General features: G+C 37.9%; 6 protein-coding genes across 10 annotated transcripts in view; 3 read left to right on the top strand and 3 right to left on the bottom strand.

The window, feature by feature from the left end:
- Eip74EF (Ecdysone-induced protein E74) overlaps window positions 1-9147 on the top strand; it is a 54424-nt gene extending 45277 nt beyond the window's left edge. For both annotated transcript variants that reach the window (XM_065314756.1, XM_065314757.1), the window contains 2 exons: window positions 1030-1272; window positions 5828-9147. In XM_065314756.1, coding sequence (XP_065170828.1) covers window positions 1030-1272; window positions 5828-6435 — 851 coding nt within the window. In that variant the 3' untranslated portion in view covers window positions 6436-9147. The remainder of the gene's footprint in view (window positions 1-1029; window positions 1273-5827) is intronic.
- Window positions 9148-9347: 200 nt separating this feature from the next.
- Window positions 9348-10827, top strand: MRG15 (MORF-related gene 15). Its single transcript, XM_065314763.1, has 3 exons — window positions 9348-9549; window positions 9617-9734; window positions 9794-10827. Exons 1-3 carry the CDS (start codon window positions 9522-9524, stop codon window positions 10611-10613), a joined length of 966 nt encoding a protein of 321 aa, XP_065170835.1. The 5' UTR covers window positions 9348-9521; the 3' UTR covers window positions 10614-10827.
- Window positions 10828-11012: 185 nt separating this feature from the next.
- LOC135801329 (PRADC1-like protein) lies at window positions 11013-16141 on the top strand. Of its 2 annotated transcripts, XR_010550353.1 has the most exons (6): window positions 11013-11228; window positions 11292-11428; window positions 11512-11627; window positions 11730-12056; window positions 12552-15841; window positions 15964-16141. XR_010550353.1 is itself a non-coding variant. In XM_065314766.1 (4 exons), exons 1-4 carry the CDS (start codon window positions 11159-11161, stop codon window positions 12016-12018), a joined length of 612 nt encoding a protein of 203 aa, XP_065170838.1. In that variant the 5' UTR covers window positions 11013-11158; the 3' UTR covers window positions 12019-12373. The 2 variants fall into 2 exon arrangements, 1 of the variants encoding a protein (XP_065170838.1); XM_065314766.1 differs by lacking the exons at window positions 12552-15841; window positions 15964-16141 and having other exon boundaries at window positions 11730-12373.
- LOC135801325 (venom acid phosphatase Acph-1-like) lies at window positions 12008-13727 on the bottom strand. The gene is made up of 4 exons (XM_065314760.1): window positions 13588-13727; window positions 13434-13538; window positions 12643-13380; window positions 12008-12582 (listed from the first exon to the last, which is right to left on the bottom strand). The coding sequence occupies exons 1-4, from the start codon at window positions 13618-13620 to the stop codon at window positions 12439-12441; spliced, it is 1020 nt and encodes a 339-aa protein (XP_065170832.1). The 5' UTR covers window positions 13621-13727; the 3' UTR covers window positions 12008-12438.
- On the bottom strand, window positions 13845-15547 carry LOC135801324 (venom acid phosphatase Acph-1-like). Of its 2 annotated transcripts, none has more exons than XM_065314758.1 (4): window positions 15432-15547; window positions 15072-15163; window positions 14911-15015; window positions 13845-14853 (listed from the first exon to the last, which is right to left on the bottom strand). In XM_065314758.1, exons 1-4 carry the CDS (start codon window positions 15442-15444, stop codon window positions 13948-13950), a joined length of 1116 nt encoding a protein of 371 aa, XP_065170830.1. In that variant the 5' UTR covers window positions 15445-15547; the 3' UTR covers window positions 13845-13947. The 2 variants fall into 2 exon arrangements, with proteins under 2 accessions (XP_065170830.1, XP_065170831.1); XM_065314759.1 differs by lacking the exon at window positions 15432-15547 and adding an exon at window positions 15244-15286.
- Window positions 15920-17387, bottom strand: LOC135801326 (venom acid phosphatase Acph-1-like). Of its 2 annotated transcripts, XM_065314761.1 has the most exons (6): window positions 17241-17387; window positions 17079-17183; window positions 16779-17021; window positions 16557-16721; window positions 16168-16497; window positions 15920-16114 (listed from the first exon to the last, which is right to left on the bottom strand). In XM_065314761.1, the coding sequence occupies exons 1-6, from the start codon at window positions 17274-17276 to the stop codon at window positions 15980-15982; spliced, it is 1014 nt and encodes a 337-aa protein (XP_065170833.1). In that variant the 5' UTR covers window positions 17277-17387; the 3' UTR covers window positions 15920-15979. The 2 variants fall into 2 exon arrangements, with proteins under 2 accessions (XP_065170833.1, XP_065170834.1); XM_065314762.1 differs by lacking the exon at window positions 17241-17387 and having other exon boundaries at window positions 16779-17032.
- Between the last annotated feature and the right edge of the window lie 326 nt (window positions 17388-17713).

Here is a 17713-nt window from a genome sequence, read left to right as displayed (position 1 = left end):
GCGCATACAATGGGCGCAAGACAAAAGAAAAGTAATTAATAAGGGCCGGCAGCCGTATCATTAGTCACGCTTGCGTTCGTCCCCTCATTGCGATGCATAACTTAAAGAAGGAACTCGTCGTCTTGTCGCTTTCCGCTTCCAAGTGCAAGTTTTTCAATGCATTGAATTGGTAGGTCCAAAAATCTAAGCCGCTTCTGGTATTCTGATGTCCAGGTATTCTCTCGGCTGTCTCCAGCTCTTCCTTTGGCACACTGGGTGAATCCGGCAGTAAATAAACAGTGCTTAGGCACGCAAAGCCCTTCTGGCTCTCGCCCATATTATCCTTTGTCTCCTCGGCCCCTCGTGCTGTAGGAAGGGTAGACACTCGCCGCGGTGTGGTGACTGGTGGAAGAAAGGCACCCGAGCCTTGGAACCTGTTTGGATTCCGCGATGCGCTCCTCGCCGGCATTGTGTGCTTTCTGCGCGTCTGTCCGATCCCTTTAAACATGTCCGGCGTGACCCGCCGACCTCGCTGCCCATTAATCACGTCCATTATGCGCCGCGAGGTTTCGGCGAAGGGGTCGGTCGCGAGCGCCCCTTCATCGGCGGCGTAATGATGACTGGGAAGATTCACCCGATTATGTCGTTACCTACGATGACCGTTGGATAGTTCCGTCGTCCGGCATTTCGGCGATTCGCAAACGCGTCGTCGTCCTACCTTCGTGAGAACAATCCCAACCCCTTCAGAGCTTGCCCGGATCATGGGGATCATGTGTTTTTTGATTGTTTTGCATGCGCAGTCAGGCAATTTGCATAACGCATTCAACACTATGAAATGTTTTGATTTATTATTTCGCCGTTTTTTTCCTTCACTCCTCGGCTTGAGAAACTCGGACACTCGGACAATCGCACAATTGCACAATAGTCCCTTCAAAATGTCTCTTTTTAGAGAGGATTCAATTCAGAAAGACAACAAACAGTTGCTGATTTTTTGCGCACTGTCTGTGCGTGTTTTTTTTTATTCTAATGTCGCAAATGTTTTGCTTGCAGGTTCATTACCACCATCTCCGGCGGACTCTGGTGTTTCGGACGTGGACAGCTCATCTAGTGGTCACACCTCCACCGACGAGCTCAAAGCACGCCTGCAACCCTCTGGCTCGTTGGGTCCTCATTCACCACTCGGCTATCATCACAACCAGCAATTCCTCACGCCCTATCACTATCCCACCGGACAGCAGCATCGCTCGCATCTCTCGCACCCGCAGCATCATTATGCGTCGGTGCGGACGCCAAGTAAGTGCAAATTGTTATCGGTGACCTCCTCTACATTTTTTATCTTGTGATAACCGACGAGTACCATTAAGAGAGAAACTGTATAAAAACAGGCGATATTGTAATCTTTTTTAAAACAAGCTCTACGCACGCTACAAAGAATAGAACACGTTTATGGGTGCAATTCGCGTACGGGTCTTATCACTCGACTCAAACATGTTTGCGGCTCCACATTACAAATATTACAAAATGCCTATCTCAATATAAAAAAGCGTGATGCGTACGTCGCATAAAAAATACTCCCAACGTCGCCGCGTAACTAAATATAACTTTCGTTCGGTGCGCAACACGCGAAAAGAAAGCGAAATTGCCCTGTAAAAAAATCCCAGTCGCAAAAGAAAAACGTCTAGAGGTTTTCTAAATTTACTCTGGATCAGGATCTGTTTGCGCTCGTTTCTCACTTATTCAAGTCACTGCTTGGCAACCAAGTTGCACTTTAACATTTTGCAAATTAGGGCAGGTCGTGCCAAAACCATTTGAATTTTATATGCAAATATGCATTAGTATTTTAATATTTTTCAAATTTACAACATGATAACCCAACGAAAACATCCGCGAATGGCAAGAATTCAAAACAGGACATTCAATGTCAAATTTAATTAATTAATTTTATTGATATCATTATAGTCGTAGATTGACCTCAACTGCGAATTTCTGCATCCAGGGATCATCGCAATTGCCATCACATTTTTATAAAATAAATAATCATTACGCAAATGGAAAAAAATTCCACTTCTGTTCTACTCCTGTTCAAGTGTGTTTTTTTTATCGCTGAATAAATATCAGCTTGAGCCCGGGCGCGTTACTGGTCTAATCAAGTGGCTTCTCGATTATTTGTTATGGCTGTGGTGCTTTTTGCGCGAGATCTCTCCCGCGGCGCGACTCGCGTATGCTTTTCGGTGCGGTATCGGTGCGTTACGTAAACCATGACCTCGCGCAATGTCACAGTCGAGACGGAAATAGAATCCTCGGCAGCGCGCATTAACAGCGTTTATGTTTAGCTGCCGTCGCGCGCGCCTCTAATCAAACGAAACGTCGAGCCGCGAGGCACGAGCGCCAATCGCGTGAGCGAAGTGATGTTATCATCGTCGCGACAATTTTTGGCCAACGCGAATACGGTCGTGTTAATTTTTGGCGTTCGAGAGTGCATGGAATGCGCATGAAACCGTCGTCAACTTGTTTTCACTTTCGCTTTCAGTTGCGGTTTCAGGCCTTGCTTTCTGTTTCTATGCAGGGGAGACCAACGCCAAGATATTCCAAACATTGAAAGACGCATTAAACTCCTCGTAAAACTGCTATTTATATAAACGTGGCGAATTTTCCTGCACACTTTCTGTATCGCGTCGCTTCTTACACAATACCCTGTTTGTTATTATTTTAACCATCCCGACGATATGATAATACTATGCAAATATTTATCGAGCGAAATTTCATTATATATTTTTTTGCGTTTGGCTCCCTTGGCGGTCGGTCATAAATAAGCATTAAAAGAGTGGCATAGGTCTTGGTCTGTGTTTGCTTTTCCTCAACACTGTGTTTGGTTTGCGCATTTCATGATTTCGTCAAAAAGGTGTTTTTTTTTTCTGTTTAAATTGCGTTCCGCCAGGCGATTTTTGAGCGTTAATATTTTCGGCAAATATTTCCAGCGACAATGTCAAAAAACAGCAGGTTTTTTATCCGCACGTAATTGCGACTCGCGGAGATGATAAGATAAACAAATAAATAAATCACCTTTAATTTAAATATAATGTCGGCGATTCTCGCAAATCGTTGGATTGTTCGATTTTAACCAATGGTTTTATTGAGTTTGCATAAGTTGAGCCGCAATAACAGGTTAGTACCGTCGATGGCTCATTTACTGCGCATTAGTCTGGTCGACTGGTGGAACGTTAAAAATTCCGTTTTGTTGCCGCGTCTCTCGTCGCCTGCCGGTTAATTATACGCCAGCGGAGGCACATAAAAAGCGGTAGTAAATAGACACACTGACCTATCCCATAATCCTAGATTAAGACAGAACTAGCGCTGCGTCACTCCTCGCAAAACATCCAACCGACTACAACTTCTACTCTTTTATTTACTCAGCAAGTGTACGTGTATGAACCAAGCGCCATTTCGTTATTTGGGTATTACAAGAATGCGACAGTTTACGCGTTAAACCAAGTTGAACGTCAAGTTCGACGCGGAGCACACGCATTGTACATGACCTTGTAATAGGGAAGTGCGCGGTTCTATTAATAAGCTCATGCACAGCCTGCACAGCTCGCATGTGTCATGCGTTTGTCATGTCGACTTAATTAAATCATACCGCATAATGGTCAAAAACAACTCATTTGTCAAAGTGATAATACAGAAACCAGTCTGAAACATAACCAAACTTATGACAAATTTTGATGTTGAATGTATTTTGCTAGTTTGGTGTATGATGCATGTGCATGCGAGTGGTGGTCGCAAAGTGCAGGATGACCTTCAGCTCGCGGAAAGTCGCAAAGTCGATGAACTAGTGACCGCCGCCGCTCGCGCTAGACAGAGCCCGACGCACACACGTAACCACGCCGCGAATCGCGAAAGCAGACGCCAAACGCGCGCCGCATTTCCGACACCAACTCGCGCCGGCGCTGCCCACAACAAATCCGCTCGCGGCCATCTCGGATACTCTTCCTTCAAACAAACAAAACGTATCTCCAGGAATTATTCAAAGCTGACGCCTATCGTTACCGCACTGCAAATATATATTGTAACGAAAATGAAAGTGAAAATGTACACACACTGAATATAAATAGATCTCGTTGGCAATTGGCAAGGCAATTCGTAGAGTGCGGAAAAAGTTGAAAGCTATCCAGAAACACTGAATTGCGCTAAATCTGGATCGCGATGTTGATGCGTACTTTCGTTTTCCGTACATGTACAACATCTATTTTAAGCATGCAAACATTAAAGTTTTAAGTTTTTTCTGCGGAGTAAGATTTTGTATGGCTTTAAACTTAGGTTAGATTCGTTTGTAAGTATATATATACGAGACGACGATGCAACCGAAAGATTCTGAGATATCCATAGCTTAACCAGCAACAGCATGACACCATTCGCGAGGAGTAGTGTAATCGCGTGAGTTGATGTTGAGTGTGTGCAGTTGCAGTCGCGATGCAATAGTCGCGGACCTTGAATCGGGCGTCCACCCCGGGACCCGGCGTGCAAGCCGTATAGGCGCGCCGGGCGCGAGCGTGCACGCACGCGTTTTCTAACCCTTTGCCCCCGCGCCGCGCGCGCACACAACATCGTCGTCAAACGGCTACATCCTTCGCCTTCCCGCTCGCACTCACATCTCGCCACACTCGGATCTCACATCTATTATATTGAGCTTTTTGCGTTTTTGCTGCTGCCTTCCTTCCTTCTCTAGCGCAGCCATGAACTTATTAGGCAGCGCGCCTGATATATCCCATCCGTCTCATTGCGGCTCGTCGGCGCGCCATCCTATTTAGTCGAAGGCTGTGCCATCCTTGGCGCTGTGATATAATTATAGCGCGATTGTATGTGCCACATACCGAAGATTGCGCGGAGGGCTTGCTGCAAAAATGTCGTGCCATTGCCACTACTGCGTGCTAATAAAACCGGCAGGAAATGCACATTAAAACAATAACAAATAAATCAGATATAAAAATTATTTTCAATACATATTTGGCGGAGGAGCCGGCTGTAATAATGAGTATATTAACATGATTTCCTGAATTTTGTTTGAAACATAAACATAATAATAGTGCATTGTTTGTGTAATGCAAGGACATGCACCGTTGAAGGTTAAACCGCGTCACTTGTGTTTCCTGGTCAACGATCGCTAACACACCGCATATTGCAACAACCGCGATGCGATCAACCGTCTCTTGCACTCAACTATATTAAAACATTTCCAACTGAACCGGAAGTGACAACATTCGGGCTATATGTTTGAGATGTTCAAGTTTTGTTTGTTTTTTGTTTCCTTTCCACTTTTATGAAAACACCTTGAATATTCTAATAGCTGGTGTTTGCCGTGTTTCGGGTTTGGTATTATTGAAGGGATGTGATTTAAAAAGGGCACATCCTTTCTTCTGCATGCCGCGTGCGCCTGTAGTACCTGCTCGACCGCACCGACACCGGCTTCCTTCTTCCGGCATTCAATTCACCCTCTCTCATTATAATAGGTATTATTACCGTAGGTATATTCAGGTAGATGCCATTCTTCATGTTTGCGGTTTGTCAGTCAACCTGAAAGCGCCCGACCCTCAAAACGTGTTCAAACATGACCTAAATTCGATGACAAAATGTTTTTTTTATGATTATTATTGGAAATATAATGCATTTCATAAATATGCCATGCGTAACATTGCAATATTATTTTTTTATCGGCTCTTATCATTTTATCGTATTATTGACTTACCGCACGCGTTACGTAAATAAATCGTTGACGGTGATTGCACTCGCCGTGCGCAGGGGTGAACGAATTGGCTGATTGACTGATTATTACCATGTTTGTTTGTTTCAGTACCAGACAGTTACAGCAGCTACCTAACCACCCTGCAGCAGCACCACAACCAAGTACAATCCACACACCACATGCAGGCCTACCACCACCATCAGGGCGGCATGCACTCATTTGCCACACCTTCTGCCCCTTCGCCACCGAACAACCGTCACGCCATCCCCACGTCGGTAATACAGCAGCCGACGTCGAGTGTAAACGACGAGCTCTCCTACATGTTGGAGCTTGGGTTTCCTCCGCGTAAATTGAAGAAAGTCAAAAAGCCGAAGGCAGGTGAACCTGGATCTGTCAAACGTAAGAGTCGTGAAGGTTCCACCACGTATCTCTGGGAGTTTCTGCTCAAGCTTCTGCAGGATCATGAATATTGTCCACGTTACATCAAGTGGACGAACCGCGAGAAGGGCGTTTTTAAGCTGGTTGATTCCAAGGCGGTATCACGGCTTTGGGGAATGCACAAGAATAAACCGGATATGAACTACGAGACGATGGGAAGAGCACTGCGCTACTATTACCAGCGAGGCATCCTCGCCAAGGTGGACGGTCAGCGACTGGTCTATCAGTTCGTCGATGTGCCGAAGGATATCGTCGAGATTGATTGCACTGGCGCGTGAACACGCACCCTCTCGAGAGTGCTGTCAAGTCTCGATAAGTACAAGGATGGCATTGTCCGCGACGAGAGTATTTATTTCGAATTCGTACTCCACCGATCACACCCACGCACATCACCTAGAAACCCACTACCAGAACGTCATACGTCACCACCATCACAGTCGGATCTTGCGACATTAAAAGACATAGAATTTAATATTAATACTTGAAGTTACAACGATTTTAGCATTCGTAAGATGATGTTAGATCTCACGTTTATTGGTAATTGGTAAAAGCCAGTGGCGAGGATAGGAAAAGAAGATGGTTGTGATATATGAAATGAAACATGGCGCCGGACAATAAGAACATGCAGCAAACACGGTTTAGGGATGCGTTGATGAATATTGATGAGTTAATTAAGTTAGGCACACAACAAGGCAACGTTTTTTGCTCATTGCTGAAATTTGCGAATTTCAATATGATATTTAATTTGGTTACCATTAAATTATTAAACTATGAAATTTTGATGTTAAGGAATTGGAATTCAAATGTGATAAAACAAAAAGAAACGATAAGACAAGGTATTTTTGGGATAGATTTTTATAAGAAGCGAATTACACAAAAGTCGAGACAATGGTTGGTGCTGAACTATTGTAGGAAATGAGACTGCGCGAGGTGCCTGGACATTTTTTAAACAAAAATGTTAATCAAATGTAGATCGCGTGCGGTTAGGGTTTTGGCTAACGAGATAACTTAACGTCAATATTTTTTAACATTTTCGAGCAGCAAGTGGCCAAGGTGCAGAAGACGCCGATTATGAAATGAGAATACGTGCTGGTTAGGAATAAAGTCAATAAGGTATGAATTTTAACTTTTAAAAACGGAAAATTACCAACTCTTAGCTCTCTTTGAACATAAACTACTACGCATATTTTAATACTAAATAGTCTATGATAAGGAAGTAAGTTCTAAGTGTTTTAATAAATGTGGCTCATTTAAATGTGGAACGAATTGAAATCAGGCGAAATTACGAAAATTGATCTCAGATGTACACAAACTTAAAAAAATGCAAACTCATGGTGGCGGAGACCAAAATTTTAGCTAATACCCCTTCTCCTCTTTTACCTTACTGCTACTCTTTGATGAAATTAACTTAATTCGCTCTGCGCGGCACAATTGGGTCAATTTTTTAATTAATTAAATTAATTTCTTATTTATTTTACGTGTCTACTAAGTGTACATTCTGTATAGTATTTATTTATAAAAAAACCGCAGGATTTCGTGTTTTTAAGATGCATCACAAACGCCCCAAGCACGGAGTAAAAATTATTGATTGTTATTAACTGTTGTAACGTTCTGTGATTTGTAACTACAACTTAGTTTAAATATTAGGTTCCCGTTCTCAGACAACATTAAACGAAATTACAATTACAGCTGCCTTACACACACACACACACCCACCCACACTTACAAACACACGTATGATGGTGTGTTGATAACAATTTGGTGATGCAAAAAATTACAACACAAACAACTACATTAAATCGTACCTCTTTCAAGTGTCTTCATTAGTAAAATTTAAAATAATGAAATTTCAACACGCCAAACAAACAATTGTGAAACAAACTCAGTGCAACAGTTCAGGAAACTTAAAGAAAATTATTATATGATATTATGCGAAAGTATAGAGATCTATATTTATAAAATATATAACGACAAACGTGACAGAGAGTAAATTAAATGTAAAAGAAACAAAAACTGTTGATCGAACCCAGGATTCAAACTCAGTGGACATTTTATAATTACGGTATATGTATGTAATACATATTTTTGAAGGTGTTTTTGGAAAAAACGCACAATAATTCACTCTAGAGTTTAAATACTTTTATAAAACTACCGGATATTGAATGTATCAATGTACTGTAAATGTTTGCGTCCAACACAAGATTCTACTCTCATCCCGCATTCTAGACTTCTTCTACTCATCTACAAAGTCGTTGTGTATATCCTTGTTGAATGTTGAAACACCCCCAATGCGTAATGTAGGCACTAGTTAGAATGTAGTTACATTGATTTGTACTTGACAAACATCTTTGAATTCTTTTTGCATTTTTGTACGATTTCTACAAAACCAAAATGTTGATTGGTTCTATTTTGCTATGTATTTTTCGTATGCATTTTTTATTTCTTCTCAGACACAATCACAAACAGTAAATATGGATTTATAATCGTTACATAGTTAAATAGTTGAATAGAAAGAGGACACGTTAATTAAACGTATTCATTAATTAATTACGAAAGCGTACAGATTTAAATAAATGTAAAACGATGATGCAGAACATGCCGAGGCGAAGACCTGTTGCGAAGATAACATGGAAATAATGTCAATCAATAATTGCCGAATCTTTGATAGATTTGACGAGAATTGCGAGATGTGTGCGAAATTGTTTGGTGATATTTGAAAACAGAGATGTTAATTGTATATATAGGAATTTAATTAAATTGTAATTATAATTATAAATATATAAATATATATTATACATATATCCCAGAATCACTATGATGGAGTATATTGCAAGATGAGAAAACATTTTTTAATTGATTATGATTATATGATACTGTATAGATTTATTAAATATGATAGGATTTAAATTGGAAGTACTTTTATTATATATAAATAGTTTATTATTGTAATATTTTGTCTTATAAATACTACTAATGTAGTTGATAATTAACTTATCGTTATTTTTTTCTCCCTTTTCTAAGATTTATCATTTCAATCTTTCCATCTCTGATACCAAATTAAAACTGTGCGTAGATAGTGTTTCGTGTACTTTGTTAAAACAAAAAGTTTTAAACAACTTATATTTTTTGTTTTGCTTGGTGTATATTTGGTTGCGTGCTTTTGGTTTGCCGCTTGGATAATTTTTCGTTTGACAATTGCCTGCATCTTACGGTTCACGACTGTGCTACAGAATTGTAATGATCTATCACCTCCATCATTAACAATGCTTTTAATTGTTACTTTTCAATTAAAAGTATATAAATTATACTTTAACACCATCGTGCTGTGATTTATTCCTCGCGTACTTTGATAGTACCTCCAGGAATGTCGCTAAAGCAAAAGTTTTCTGAAGGTAATGTAAAGTTAAAAAAATTGGTATGAAAACAGTGTGTTATGCTCACAAATTATCATACTTTCAGGTGAAAAAGTGCTGTGTTTTCATGGTCCACTTATCTATGAAGCTAAATGTCTGAAGACCACAATCACCAAGGATAAACAATCTAAGTATTTTATTCATTATGCTGGTTGGAATAAAAAGTAAGCTAAGTGAATATTTACTATTATATTTATCATTTTTACATTAATTTATGTTTTAGCTGGGATGAATGGGTACCAGAGACCAGAGTTCTCAAATACAATGAAGCTAATCTCATGAAGCAAAAGGAGGTACAGAAAGCACATCAAACCCAACCAAACAAAGCTAAGAAACTTAAATTAAGGAAGTCTGATGCTAAAGATACTGATTCCCGATCAAGCACACCAGTGAATGATCCTCCAAAGACAGGAAAACATAAACTGCCAAGTACACCATCCAGTGGTGATTCTGGTTCAGATGTGCCAAAAAAGAAAAGAAGCAAATTTGATCCATCAGTAGAAACAGAGGAACAATTCTTAAATAAGGTAGAAATTAAAGTCAAAATCCCTGATGAATTAAAGCCATGGCTTGTGGATGACTGGGACGCTATTTCAAGACAGAAGAAATTAGTCAATCTTCCAGCCAAGGTGACAGTAGAAGGCATCTTGGAGAATTATGTCAACTACAAGAAATCCTGCAAATCTACCAATGCAAGCAAGGAAAGTGCCATCAATGAGATGGTAACTGGCATTAAAGAATATTTTAATGTGATGCTAGGCACTCAGCTTCTGTACAAATTTGAAAGACCCCAGTACACTGAAATTCTTCAGAATCATCCAGAGACTCCTATGTGTAATGTCTATGGTGCTGTGCACCTGCTGAGACTGTTTGTAAAGCTGGGGCCTTTGTTGGCTTATACACCACTAGATGAGAAGAGTGTAATGCTGCTGGTGCAGAATGTACAAGACTTTCTGAAATTTTTAATCAAAAACAGCTCAACGTTGTTTCACTTAAACGATTACACTAATGCTACACCGGAATATCACAGAAAAGCGCTGTAAAGACGAATGCTGATATTTATTGATTGTTACTTCTAGTTTTACTTATCTGAATGATGTTTTTAAGCATATTTGCTCATTTGATTGGTTAATAATTTGAAGAATGCAATCAATTATTACTATTATATTATACACAAGTCAGTATTGATAAAATGAAGGTTTAGTTGAAGTAATTGATTTTTGGATGTAATAATTAAACAGTTCATGTAATTCAGAACTCTGAATCTGAAACACCTGCGCGCCTTTTATAAGCCTAAAGAATAAATGAAAAATGGTTTACTTTCATTAGCTACTAAAGTAAACGAATAGCCAGTCAATGACAGATATCAAGGGATAATTGAAATTGATATTATTTTCGAGTGGAACCGCTTATGCTTGAACACGTTTTAGGTGATTCAACTTGTGCCAGCATATCCATACATACTAAATTTTAATCTAACCTCAAAACATTTTATTGAAATAAGTCTGACCGTTCATTAGTGAGGCTCCCGCTTATTAACGAATAAGTTTCCCTTAATTTCAAATGATTTAAGTGTTCATCGAAAATTATGCGCCAGGAAGATTTCTTTGCCATTCTTGTGATTATTGCCATCAATCTATCCTATACTTATAGTGGTCGTAAGTAATCAAGGAAATAGAAAAACATTTGTAATTTGTGTTTCATGAAGTTTGGTTTTGTAGCGAATAATTTGCACCTTTCGGATGGCACATCGACCGCGGAACTGATATCTGGTGATGTGTTTTTTGAGATTGTTGAACCTGAAGTACTAGAGTACACATATAGATTGAAACCTGCTAAAGATTTTGGGATACCATTTGTAAGTATTTTGTATTACATTTTAATCATCAATATAAATATATTAAATAATTCAAATAAGTTTTACAAATTATTTGTTTCTAGAATAAGTCCATTGAGTTCAAGCATATTTTATTGGTGCCAGCACAACCAAGACATGCTTGTACTGACCTTACAAACATTGATGACATTGAAGGAAATGTTGCATTTATTGAAAGAGGGTAAATATATAAATAGGGCACATTAAAGTTTGTATCTAATTTTAGTTTATGTGATGAACTTAAGCCTTGAACATCAATTTTTTAACTATATATATTTTCTAGGGATTGTTCTTTTAAAAAGAAAACAATTATAGCTGAAAAAGCAGGAGCTCGTGCTGTAATAATAACTGATACAAACAAAGAGAATGAAGAATATTACGTAGAGATGATTGATGACGATCTGACAACGGACGTAAATATTCCCGCGGGTTTTCTAATTGGTCGCAATGGAATTATGATCATGAATCAATTGCGACGGCTCAATATGAAGTATGCAGTAATCAATCTACCCGTGAACCTTACATTCACGCCGGTTCATAAAATCAATCAGCCGCCTTGGCTAGACTGGTGACCTTACTATCTATTTAGATACTTTTAAAGAAGTGCAGTGTAGGTACAAATTACAACTCATAGGACAGTCAATATATGCAATAGCATCAGAAGCAATAACTAATTTAAAATACACTCTGGACATGATCTAAAAAGGTTCTAAACTAATAGTAATCATTGTAGGCACATAAGTTTTAAGTTCTGTTTTGCCACACCCATGATTGTCGACTGATGGGTTTGCGTGTTCAATTTTCACATTGATGTTGTGTCGTATTTATTGCCAGTTATGTCGGAAGCTGTTAGTTTATATGATTACGATGATCTAGTCATAATATTGTACCGAAATTGTTACGTTTTAAATAAATTCATTGTTAAAACTTGGGCGCTTACAATGAGTATGCTACATAATACAAAAACTAACTAAAACTAACCTGTATGTTTACTATTTTAAATACATTTCAACGTGCTTGCGAAGCTGTGGCAACTTCCAAGCTTCATCGTCACTGTTTAATACTTTCAAAGTTTGTAAATTCAATATGCGTTCCTCTTTTTCAGACTCGTGCAAGTATCCGTCGATGAAAATTATCTAAAACAATGAGTGTTAATTAACCTCATTTCGGGACTACCGGGTGGACGTTTTGCTTACTTTCACATAGAACTCATCGTTGACTTTGTGTAGTTCGAACGTTAGGCTTCCAATGTACAACGGCCAAATCAGTTCAGGAAACTTCAAGATTTGCATCAGAGCAACGACGTTTATATCATGTCCGGAGTATAAAATAATCTTAGGTGAGTCACCTTTTAAGTTTTCTACTTTTGCCTCCATTTCGGAAAGAATCTTTTGCATTAAATATCCTATACCATCTTTTAAATAATCTTTACGCGCCATATTCTCAGTCAAATAGGTGGAAATTTCTTGTTCAATCTTTTTGGGATAGATATCCGCAATCCATTCAGGGAGCTCTAGCCCTAAATCTAACTGACTCTTGATGATATCATAAATCATTGTTAATTGAGAGGCATGGTCAATTTTCCAATTGAGTTTGCCTTCAACATGTTTTACTACTTCGATGCTGTTTTGGGACTTTTTGAATTCCGAATGATTTTTGTTGTTAGTGACCTGCAGAATCATAGGTCCGAACAGGGGATCTTTCGTTATACGTTGATAATTGAATGGAATAGGATGCCAGTTTAGATCCTCGGTTATTCTAGTAGTTTTAGTTGGAGGAAATAGTCCGGCTAGGACCAATTGTAGGGTAGTTCTAGCCCGTCCAACTTCGGAACTATGCGCTTCCAACAGGGAGTCATAATATTCAGCCCCTAAGAAGCTATTATAACGATCACGTAGTTCCTTACCAAATTCATAACATTGCTTACGACCATTCTAAATTAAAATTTGGTATCAATTTTTTGAAATTGAAGTTTGCATAATTTTACCTTTGTAAGTTGGCCACGCCCAAAAGGTTCAAATTTGACATTTTGATAGGGATCACCGGGATAACTAACCAAATGATCAGGGGCGCGAATACCATGCCTAAAAACCTTGAAGTTTCGATTTCTAAATGCGCTAGACGCAAATGTTTAAACTTACTACTTGCACCAACACCAACGTAGACTCGTCCATGGCTTTTTTTTACCGAGATAAGATTAGTATATAATTATGACGTTGTTGCAGTGCCTAGCTTCGTGTTGTGACTGTTCTCTCAAAAATTACGCTTGCCACGTTATTCGTCTCGTCTGGTATGTGTACAAGCATTTGAACATTCATGGTTCCAACCAAATTTCAAGGTCAAATATAATTTATATGACCAATGTCAATGATTGCACCATCAATACAAACTACACATATAGATATAATCCATATATTTGTTCATTGCGGTGAAATTTTTATCATTAAATACACACATTAATAAAATTATTTATAAATTAATACTTTTAAAATATATTGGTTTTATAATTTAGTAGCAGTCGGGAAATACTCTTGAACGTGCTTGGTGAATTCACTTAACTTGCACATCTCTTCATTGGAATTTGGTAGCTTCAAAATGTTTAATTTTTCTTCATTTGAGAGATTTTTAGCATCCTCTGGTCCATTTTGGTGCAGTATCTTTACGTAGAATTCCCCATCGATTTTGTGTAACTCAAACGTAATATTTGACATGTAGTTCGGCCATTTTGTAGAATCAAACTGCTTGAAAATACTTAAAATACCCGCGATGTTAATATCATGTCCAGAGTACAGAAAAATCTTGGGAAGTTTCTCTCCATTCCTAGTAATTTCTTCAACTTTTTGGGTCATAATGTTATTGATTTCTTTGATAAACTCACCAAATCCACCAATAATAAAATCCTTTCGGGCGAAGTTATGTTTGGTAAAATCTTCAAATTCTTTTTTCAATTTGTTTGGGAAAATTTCCACGCACCACTTTGGCATTTCTAGGCCTACGCCAATCTGAGTTTTCAGGGTATCGAAAAGGAGTAAACATTGTGCTTGAACTCTTACATTCCACTTCAGATCTTCTTCTATACATTTAATCACCTCTTGACTGTTGGCAGTTTTACGAAATTCTGGATGGTCTTCGTGCTGATACATATTTACAATAGCTCTACCTATGAGAGCGTCTTCTTTTAGTGGTTTATAAGTGAAAGGCACGGGTTGCCAGTTGAGGGTATCGTGAATTTTGCTGGTTGATGATGGTGGAAAGAGGCCGGCTAGCACTAATTGAAGAGTGGTTCGCGCACGAGAGATTTCGGAACTTTTTGCTTCAACTAATCCGTTGACGTAGTCAGGGCCTAGGAATTTCGAGTAGCGATTGCGCAGTGTTTGGCCGAACGCAAAACATTGTTTTCTTCCAATCTAAAAGCAAATTAAATGGTTAAAATTTCTTCTCGATGTTTTATTATTTTTACTTACCAAAGTTAGCTCACCTCTTCCATATGGTAAATAGGGCTCGAGTTCATACGGATCTCCAGGATAGTTGAGTTTTTGGTCTGGGGATCTGTGACCATGTCTAAAAATCTGTTTATTTATCAATAATTAATATTCGCTATAATTTTATTTACTTAAATTCTTACAACTTGAGTCAAAACCAATGTTGACTGGTCTATATTATTGGACTTATTAGATCTAGACATGCTAGAAAGGCTTCTAGCCAAGGATATTGATACTAAAAATATAAAAAAATATGGATATACATATAGGATATAAATTACTATTTCATTTGTGGGATTAATTCAAATTTTCTACCTGTTATTCTTAAACTATTCAAAAGCAATGTTTTCACAAGCAATGTGCAGACTAAACTAACTTTCACTATTAGTAATCACATGGTCAGGTACTCTGAACGATATCGATTATTTTATTTTTTACCGAGTAGAACAGTCCGCTCCATAATTGAGATATAATGATGATAATACAGATCGATAAGTACTTACGTTTTGCAGGCATGTTTTATATGAGTTATACTGTTATACTGTTTTACTCCGCTTTAACTTCGTCCATGCATCCCGCGCAAAATTAAATTTCCAGTCACGTTTACGATGATTCACTCCTAAAAGATGACCGCGTATTCGCCGGAAATAAGTTAAAAAGCTAGTAATACTAAAGTAGCTTGCTGTATCAGTCGCGTGTTAGTTTGCATCTAACACGATATTCAAACAGCATGACTTGATGAATTACACTCACGCGTTATTATTTATGGTTTTACGTACACCATGGACTAAGCATTATCACTGGCTACAGTGAGTATACAAATGTGGTGGAATTGTGCGGTTCGGTAAACACATTTCTCCACGTTGAATCAACCTCATTCAAGTTCATTTTGATAACACAAGTGGATTCCAAGGTATTTAAAAAAATACTTGTAATGAATGGTCGTCAATGGCAGGCATGCAGATATGATTAAATAATAATTAAATACTAATTATTTTATAATGTGTGGAATGATGTATTGAAATTTGTTTCTAGGTAGTGATTGATTTCTTTAAATATCATCACAAGTGCATCCCGGTGCGTAATGTTCCTCAGTATAGTTTTCAAATTCTTCTAATGTTATAAAATCGTCATAACCAGGAATGGTCATCAATTTTGGTTCATTATAACTATTTTGGAAGAATATCTACAAAATAAAAATTAATAAAATTAAGTTGTTTTCTGTGGTTAAGTGACTACTTTAAAGCCATAAACATCGTCAATATTATGCAATTCAAAAATTAAGTGGGCTCCATATTCCACGGTTTGATCGTCCCAAATGCTCAATGCTCCTCGCAAAGCATGAAGGTTCATATCATGCACAGCGTAAAGATACATTTTCCTTCCATGCGGGTCATGAATTTCCGAAATTTTTGTTTTTGCTTGATCAATGATTTGTTTTATCATAGGTCCTGCTGCAATAGCACGTCGTTTGTTTTGGAAATGCAACCAGAATTTGTAAGCTATGTTCCTAAGTTGCTCCGGCCAGATTGGTTTCACCCAATCTGGCAGTTCAAGACCTGCTTCGAGCTAAACATATTTAAAAATAATTTTAAAAAGTATTTAAAAAAAATTCAATTGATCCGTACCGATGTTTTAAAAATGTCATAAACTCGCATGGCGCTCAGGTATTCCAATTTGTCAAAACCACTGTGTTCTTGAATATATTCTAATAATTCTTTATCTTCTTGCGGGATGCGTTCAGGATTAATGTTTTGAATTAATTTAGGACAGTGTATGTGAATGGATATTAGCTAGAACACAAATTTTAATTAACTATCGAATTTATTTATAGGATGGAGCTCATTTACTTTATCAGTTTCGAACGGGATAATTTTAAAAGGGACGGCTTGCCATAAAAGGCCTTTACATGGTATACCCGTTTTAATATTTGGTGGGAAAAGCCCAGCATGGACACACTGTAGAGACATTTGACATCTCGTATAGCTGGATGTGGTGGATTCCACAATGTCCGTGTAGAATACATCGCCCAGGAAGGCTTCGTAACGTTTACGCAGGTCATTGCCAATGTTTATCATTCGCTCTTGACCTTTCTGCAAATTATCTTAAAGGATATTTATATATGACAATATAATGCAAAAAATTCTTACATGAGTAACTTCTCCATTTTTATAAGGAAAGAATGTATGGTTTTGATATGGATTCAATGGAAATGTGTCTAATGTATCAGGGGTGCGATCACCATGCCGAAAAATCTGTAAATTATGATTATTAAAATGACAATGTTACAATTACAAATCAATGCTTCATACAACGGTGACCAGAACTAACGTATCTGTATCGGCCATTTACTGCAAATTTTTGGTGATGATGTATTAATTTAACTATGACAGTTTGACTATTTTCAATTTGACATAAAATGGTCAGGAATCAAATGAATTACTCCATAGTTACAATTATCTTTTAGCTTTATATTTTGTTAAAAGGTGCAATCAGGATTCCCATAAAGAAGGTCACTTAACTAACCAAAAAATGATTCTACTTGTAATATTTTAACTTTTTACCTTTATTAATATGTTGTACTTGGGTTCGTGTTCAGTATATTTCTAATAACAGACTGCCAAGTCTATTTATATACTATCTATAACGACATTCCTACAGAGATAAATATTCATTATACGTTGAATCCTTTTAATTTATGATGTGTAGTACAATATGGGGCCTACCTTTTATTGGAATTGTACAAAATTAACAGCATATATTGATTTAAATATTATATATATAT

This window comes from Atheta coriaria, unplaced genomic scaffold (assembly GCF_025399875.1).
Source record: "Atheta coriaria isolate IRGN ID8LTWV9N9 unplaced genomic scaffold, Caltech_Dcor_3.1 hic_scaffold_10_pilon, whole genome shotgun sequence".
Classification (NCBI taxonomy): Eukaryota; Metazoa; Arthropoda; class Insecta; order Coleoptera; family Staphylinidae; genus Dalotia; species Dalotia coriaria.
Note: the sequence above shows the minus strand (reverse complement) of the source record. Positions and strands in the feature narration are given on the sequence as shown.

What these genes read in the sequence shown, in the direction of transcription:
- MRG15 (XM_065314763.1), top strand. Translation starts at nt 9,522, where the DNA reads ATGTCGCTAAAGCAAAAGTTTTCTGAAG. An exon ending in AAAGCAAAAGTTTTCTGAAG is followed by an intron (nt 9,550 to 9,616) that starts GTAATGTAAAGT and finishes TCATACTTTCAG; the next exon opens with GTGAAAAAGTGCTGTGTTTT. An exon ending in TATGCTGGTTGGAATAAAAA is followed by an intron (nt 9,735 to 9,793) that starts GTAAGCTAAGTG and finishes TTTATGTTTTAG; the next exon opens with CTGGGATGAATGGGTACCAG.
- LOC135801329 (XM_065314766.1), top strand. Translation starts at nt 11,159, where the DNA reads ATGCGCCAGGAAGATTTCTTTGCCATTCTTGTGATTATTGCCATCAAT. An exon ending in ATCCTATACTTATAGTGGTC is followed by an intron (nt 11,229 to 11,291) that starts GTAAGTAATCAA and finishes TTGGTTTTGTAG; the next exon opens with CGAATAATTTGCACCTTTCG. An exon ending in AAGATTTTGGGATACCATTT is followed by an intron (nt 11,429 to 11,511) that starts GTAAGTATTTTG and finishes ATTTGTTTCTAG; the next exon opens with AATAAGTCCATTGAGTTCAA.
- LOC135801325 (XM_065314760.1), bottom strand. Translation starts at nt 13,620, where the DNA reads ATGGACGAGTCTACGTTGGTGTTGGTGCAAGTA. An exon ending in CGTTGGTGTTGGTGCAAGTA is followed by an intron (nt 13,539 to 13,587) that starts GTAAGTTTAAAC and finishes CGAAACTTCAAG; the next exon opens with GTTTTTAGGCATGGTATTCG. An exon ending in ACGATGAGTTCTATGTGAAA is followed by an intron (nt 12,583 to 12,642) that starts GTAAGCAAAACG and finishes TCATTGTTTTAG; the next exon opens with ATAATTTTCATCGACGGATA.
- LOC135801324 (XM_065314758.1), bottom strand. An exon ending in CATTGGTTTTGACTCAAGTT is followed by an intron (nt 15,016 to 15,071) that starts GTAAGAATTTAA and finishes ATAAATAAACAG; the next exon opens with ATTTTTAGACATGGTCACAG. An exon ending in GAAGAGGTGAGCTAACTTTG is followed by an intron (nt 14,854 to 14,910) that starts GTAAGTAAAAAT and finishes ATTTGCTTTTAG; the next exon opens with ATTGGAAGAAAACAATGTTT.
- LOC135801326 (XM_065314761.1), bottom strand. Translation starts at nt 17,276, where the DNA reads ATGGCCGATACAGATACGTTAGTTCTGGTCACCGTT. An exon ending in ATGACATTTTTAAAACATCG is followed by an intron (nt 16,498 to 16,556) that starts GTACGGATCAAT and finishes AAATATGTTTAG; the next exon opens with CTCGAAGCAGGTCTTGAACT. An exon ending in ACGATGTTTATGGCTTTAAA is followed by an intron (nt 16,115 to 16,167) that starts GTAGTCACTTAA and finishes TTTATTTTGTAG; the next exon opens with ATATTCTTCCAAAATAGTTA.